Source organism: Tetrao urogallus (assembly GCF_951394365.1).
Source record: "Tetrao urogallus genome assembly, chromosome: 1".
In the NCBI taxonomy this organism is placed as follows: domain Eukaryota; kingdom Metazoa; phylum Chordata; class Aves; order Galliformes; family Phasianidae; genus Tetrao; species Tetrao urogallus.
This window is the reverse complement of record NC_136813.1, coordinates 141,128,321-141,134,967: the sequence shown is the minus strand read 5'-3', so window position 1 is coordinate 141,134,967 and position 6,647 is coordinate 141,128,321. Positions and strand designations below refer to the sequence as shown.

General features: G+C 41.4%; 1 protein-coding gene across 1 annotated transcript; it reads right to left on the bottom strand.

The window, feature by feature from the left end:
* Positions 1-5,478: 5,478 nt before the first annotated feature.
* Positions 5,479-6,045, bottom strand: ASCL4 (achaete-scute family bHLH transcription factor 4; the record flags this gene model as incomplete). Its single annotated transcript, XM_079541676.1, has 1 exon — positions 5,479-6,045. One exon carries the CDS (start codon positions 6,043-6,045, stop codon positions 5,479-5,481), a length of 567 nt encoding a protein of 188 aa, XP_079397802.1.
* Positions 6,046-6,647: the final 602 nt, after the last annotated feature.

The following is a 6,647-nucleotide window of genomic DNA, read 5'->3' as shown; positions in this document are numbered from 1 at the left end:
TGCACTAACATAGATTTAACTCTTGATGCTCCTCCAAATGCAGGCTCTAACCAAAATGACAAGGTAGGTCCCGTAACAGAGGCTTCAAAGCCAGATGAAAGCACGGTGAAAGGGGTGAGAGGAAATTTAGAGTGAAATACCTTGTGACTGGCAACCCTGCCTACAGCAGGGGGTTGGAACTAAATGACATTTAAGGTCCTTTCCTTTTCCTAATCATTCTGTAATTCTATGATTCTATGAGCTTGTTGGTTGCTACCTGCATCTGTAACCCACAGATCTGGGAGTACCGACACTATCAGCCTATAGTATCTACAGACAGTGATGACAGTGAACCAGGATCTTCAACCACCCAGATTCACAGATGGATGTATTGACCTTTGGCAAAGCTCCTTGTTTACATAAATACAGCAAGTTATGACTGGAGGTGGCTAAAGTAGGAGCGTCACCTGTCTTCTGTGTCTGTTCCAGGGGCTGGGCTATGGGTAGCCTAGGATTTCCAGCTTTTATGCATGAAGCTTCTGAGCCTTTCAGGAAAATGGTTCTTTTGTAAGCTAAGACAAATAAAAGGAAACCAATTAAACTTAGCTTTTCTTGTGTTTTTCCTTTGAAGTGCATCCAGTAAACCCAGCCTGGGCACATACCTGTATTTTCTGTTCCTGAACTGTATTTTTGTTGTTATTCACTTATTTTTCAACTCAATTTGCAAACTAAGGAAAGATTTTTCTTGTTTTTTGTTTTTTTGTTTTTTTGTTTTTTTCCTTTTTGAGGCTGTACCACATTGCCAAATGAGGCTCTGAGCCTTTACTCTCACCTCAGCACCAGCATGTAGAGGCAAGGATGCACCATTCATGTGCTCTGAGTAGATGTTGTGGTGTTGACTGTACCCTGCACACATGTTGCACAGTTAAGCTGTGAAAAGACAGTTCTGGCTACAAAAGTGATAGCCAAGCAGAGGTGGGCCACCAGCTAACTTTCTCACAGGGCTTTATCCAGCAAGAACAGCTCTTTCGATCTCAGTGAGAGATTTGCTTTGTAAAGCCCTTTGGGAAGTCCCAAGTGGAGCTGAGTACTTTGTTTTTTCTCCCAGCTTCCCAGCCTCTAGCACAGCACAACAGATGACCATGTTGTTCTCTGTTCACTTTCCAGGGTTTTGGCTCAGGGTAGCTGCCATGATTCACTGGAAGAAGTATGGTTGTTTTTGTGTGTTTTTCTGAGTTAAATGAATTTTAGTTATAACGTTTTCAGCCAGCTCTGGAGCATCATCTGTGCGGTGTCACCTTGCCAAACTGCTGTAAATTGCAAACAAATGCTCTTGGATTATTTCTCTAGTATCCTAGCCTGACTCCTCTCCATCTTTGATCCTCCACTGACTGTGAAGATCCACTGAGGTAATGGAGAGAGACATCAACTTTAGAAATGCCTTCAGTCTGGTTTGTTTTTCCAGCATGGCTGGTTTGCCCAGCAAAGAGAAGCTATCCATCACTCTGCCAACAGATGTACTCACAGTGAGATAAAGAAAAATGTGAAAAAATCATGTGGGAAATACATGAGTGAGCATTTATAACTTTTGCCAGCAAGCACGCCTCTGGGTTATCAGAGAATGCTGGTGGTGGAGTCACCATCCCTGGAGGTGTTGCAGAACTGTGGGGATGTGGCACTGAGGACATGGTTAGTGGGCATGGTGGGAATGGGCTGGCAGTTGGACTACATGATCCTAGTGGTCATTTCAAATTTTAATTATTCTATCTGGCCAACTGCAAGCAGAGCTCTCCTCTTGGTACCATTTCAAACATTTTGCATCGTTTTTTGCTTCTTTCTGAGTACACTGGCATTATAAAGGTTTCAAAAATTCTTTGCTTTTGTGTGGCTATTCCTGTTCATTTATTCCAGTGAGATGAATTGGCCCTGATTGCTTTGCTGCCTGAACACAGTTTCTTCATAGCGCCTTCTGGTTTCCCTTGGCCGCTTTACTGACACTGGTAATATAACATGAAAGGAGAGTAGATGGGCTTTCACAAAGAAATCAGCTAAATAGCTATTAGAGGATTAAAAGCAATCCCATGGCCAGGATTACACATCTTTAAAATGCTGATAATATCAGGAGCAAATGGATTTGTAATTTAATGGCAGAAGACAGAAGACAACAGATGTGCACTTTTTCACATTTGATAGAAAGATTAAAGTCTGCATTTGGTATGCAGGAGTTTGATAAAGCTGTAGCACGGTTACTTAGGGATATTAGTGCTGACTTTCATGTAAATGGTGATTGTGCCACATGGAGAGAATTCTTCCAATCACCATTTTTATTAAAACTTTAATTCTGAGGGTGACAAGTTGGATCATTGTCTGCCTTCAAAGTCTGATAATGATAAACTTTAGAAGCTTTGAAGAAAAACTTTGCACAGAAACAGCTTAAGAAAGCTTTTGAAATGTAGCATTCACTTGAAACTTTTGCTGACACAAATAAAAAGCACTGACCCACCCTTGGGAGATCTTTAGCTGACTTCTACTTCCTTGTGCTAAAAGTGTGCGAGAGGTTTGCATGCCTGCAGGAACTGTGAGAGATAAAGCATCCAGCTTTCCTGGGAGCTCAATCCATCACATATTTTTTGCACAGAAATAATTTGGTTTTCATCCAGAAATTCACTTTCCTTTAAAATTAAATGGACTGTAGCTTTTGCACCTTCCGAACTGAGGTTGGATCAAGAGGTACTTTAAGGACATCTCCAGAGCTGTTAAAAGGAGCGAAACGTACACTCCAAAATATACATATATGCATGTTTTTATTAATATGTAGGCTTTTTCATCCATCTTCTTGACTCGAGGTCCAGAGGTATTTCCAGAATGTTATTTCAGAAATACAGACATGGTTCTGAACAGAACATTAAGGACACACAAGAAATAAACCAGCCCCATCTAGATGTGCAGCTGATCAGCCTGCAACTCACATGGGAAGGGTCACCCTACAGCAGTGTGGATCAAGTGCAGGCCCAGGACCACAGAGGGGAGATGCTCTCCTGTGATGAGCCTCTCCTAGAGGCACATCCCAAGTGAGATGAAGCTGGCAAGGGGCAGATCCATGGCTCAGTCTGTCCAGCTGATCACTGTACCCGCTCTCCAGCATTTGAAACCACAGGATTACAACTCTTGGACGTGCTGCTGCAGGATTCAAACCTCCGTGAGAAGCATCCGATACAAAAATGTATTAGGGGAGTTATCTGATGCCTCCCATCCAGACAGAAACAGGCATTCTGCTCATTTTGATTTCTAGTGGTTTGGATATTTACTCTCATTAAATGTGTGTTAAGTGCTTTCTGTCTTCAAAGAGCTTTACAAAGCATTTCACAGAATTTGTCTCAGGTACACTGAATACATGTTTTTCATAGATAAGAGAGATTTGATCTCTGCTTTAAGGGAGAAATGCAACCCAGGCTTACTCACAGAGTTACCACCAGTGCCACTCCATTTCCAAAAACATCTGGAAGCACTGAAGCACAAAGAGTTTGAGTCTATTGTCAGAATCCATACTGATGCATCCAAAAATCAGTGCCTAAGCTCTAGATCCTTAGCAAGAACTTTTCAGGTAACTGGGATTAAACATTTGGGGTTTGGAAAACAGAAACAAACTAAATTAAAATTGTCAGAAAAGAGACCTGGCTACCACTTAAAGAATAAAGGACAAAGCTTGTGACTGCCATTGACATCTTTGAATGAACGATCTGTCAGAAGCCACTTGGACAACATATTTAGGCTTTTTTTTTTCATATCTGAGTTGAGTGCAATTTGCTTAAGTGTCTGCCTTTCAATATTATTGAGAAACACGTATGTGACTTAAGAAGAAACAATTGGGTTTAGAGCTGTAGCAATAGCTCAACCCAAGTACTTCCACTGCAAGTACTTGAAAGCAGGCATTCAGTAGCTAAAAGTGTACAGAGGTCCATAGCAGTGTGCTAGAAATAAGCACAGTAACTTTATATCTAATAAATCTTGTTAGATACCAACACTATAAACCTACTAACCATCCAGATGTAAAAATCTAGGTTAAAAATTTATTTCATAGGTAGCATTTTGTGTGCATTTCCTACACATTTCCCATTTATTATCCACTGGAAAAAACTAAAACAAAACCCACAGCCTGGATGTATTGCATTTTTTATTTAAATGAAATTTATGGACACATCTGAGGTATTTAATCAGTATGCATTCTCATTTACACACAAGTATTTTTTCAGGTGTTCAGTCAGCACACTGCGAAGGAAAGACAAAATGATACAAAACCATTTCGCCAAAGTGAGGCCAAAAAAGCAGAAGTTTGGAAGGTCTTCATGCCAGACTTATGAGTGAGAAGTTTACCTTGTATTCAGAATGGGATTCAAGCTCATAGCTAAATGTTAATTAAATCTGGCCGTGGAGAAAGGAAGATTCTTGAGCAATTTGGGGGTAACGTTCTCATTTTAAGCAGATATTGTCCAAAGGAAAGCTATTTCATATACTTTGAGATATTCATTTGAGAAGGTGTATTCTTTGACAAAGCAATGCAATATTCTGATCAAAAGGAGAAAGACCTACACCTTCACACAGATGTAAACTGATATATTTAATGTTACCCCTTTTGTACATACCACTACATAACCGCTACAGGAACCTATTTCTAAGTTCTCACTGATCAAAAATACTCAGGATTACTTTGCATACAAACTCAGTTTTGAGTAAAGAAAGAAATAGGCCGGCAACATTTTTTTTCAGTATCAGAAGTAAAGCTGTGCCTTTTTAGGTGCAGTTTTACAAATCTCTGCTTACCACTTTCTAGAACACTTTAGAGTGAAACTGTCACACTTACTTTTCCTGAAAATCATCCCTCCCATGATCACCAAACAGCCAGAATCCAATGCATGAGTTGCTACTTTTGCTTTAGAAGATGCCATTAAAAAAAAAAATCAGTCACAAGTTTGTAAAAATACTGTCCTTTCAGAAACAGGAGCATTTCTGGGAGTGTTCTAACAATTTTAGGGAAGGATGTGTTATCTAAATCTTACCTTTCCCAGTCGAAATGTTTGTAACCCAGGATATTCCAAGTTAGCAAGCAGGAAAATAAAACTTAGAGGAAGTGGGAGAAAGGGAAGGAGGATTTCCTGAAATGGGTTTATCAGGTTTTGTTCTCTTCTTGAGTGAAAAGCAAATAAAAATAGAACAAAAGCTGAATGAGAAGTAGAATGCAAACAGTTGCTTCGGTTTTAACAATCCGAAGTTTAGTAACACATTTGGAACAACAGAAGCAAGGTCTGTGTGCTTACAGATCATCTTTAAGTTCTGTGCAGACAACACAGTTGTCCTTTGAAAGAATGAAAATACCTTTATCTTTTCTCCTAGCTGTTTTCCTTTTTCCTGGTATTCATCTTAATCCGCAGAAAAGTCCCAGGGGATTTAGTTCTGGCTTTCAGAAGGTCTTGAAGGCTTCTTTCTCCAGGGGGCCAATTCCTAGCTACCCACCTCCTCGAATTCACTGTAGGGGGATGAGGCTGAGGAAGCTTTCGATTCTCCATCACTGTTGCACTCCCGCAGAGGACCAGGGCTGGGATCATCCAGGAGCTCCTTGGTGGCGAGTGTTTCCTTACTGCTAGACCCAAGGGGATAGCAGTCCAGCAAGCTCTGCAAGTGCTTGATGTAGCTTATGGCTGCTCTCAGGGTCTCCACTTTGCTGAGGCGCTTGTCAGCAAATTCCTTGGGCAGGTGCTCTCTCAGGCGTGTGTAGCCTTCGTTCACGCAGCGCACCCGCTGTCTTTCTCTCTCGTTCCTCTTCCGAATGAAGGCAGGCTCAAAGGAATAGTCATAGACGCCCACGTAGCCAGGGAATGGGACGTAGGAGATGCGACCTGCGTGCCCACCATAGGCTCGCTCCCAGTACGACGGGTCTAGGTGGATGGGAACCCCAAAGGCTTCTCTCAGGGGAACCCCGTGGGGACGGATGTGGCTGTTAGCCAGGGGCATTGCTCCTGAAAATGCAATCCTGTTCAACAGTCCATCATCATCTTTATTGCTGGCCATGCTTAGTCTTTTCTCACAAGTGCAAAATCAGCTCCCAAATTTAGCTTCCAAATCGTGTATCAATCCAGGCAAGAAGGAAACATTTGTACAGGTACTCTGCCCCAGGGGTGGCAATTTTCTCCTGCAGAATGTAGAGACTCAGATCGCAAAGCACTGCTGATGACTCAGGAGGTCCACTGGTGCATGGAAATCAGCTCTAAGCTGATTTTATAGACGCAGGATGCCAGCTAATTTATAGACAGGTTTTGAGGACCATCACTCCACACTTTTAAACCTTCCTTTTCCTCTGATCTTCATATTTCAAAAGATAATAAGAGCGTTCCTGTGCATTCCTTTTCTCCCTTCTTGAAATTATGACCATAGGAGTTAACGCCAAATGTAAATAATCTTCCAGGCTCTAAACACTTCTCATGTATTGTAATCCACAATATCATTTGATATAATTGTCTCCAAAAGCGGCGTAATTTGCAAAGTTTATAGGGATCTTCAAAGTTTTGGCAGAACTCCTCCCTTTCAGGAACCGAGGATCTTCTGTCATCTGAAAACTACCCAAAGGCTTTCCACAATGAAATCCAAAAGACAACTGCAAGCTTTGTTGTTTC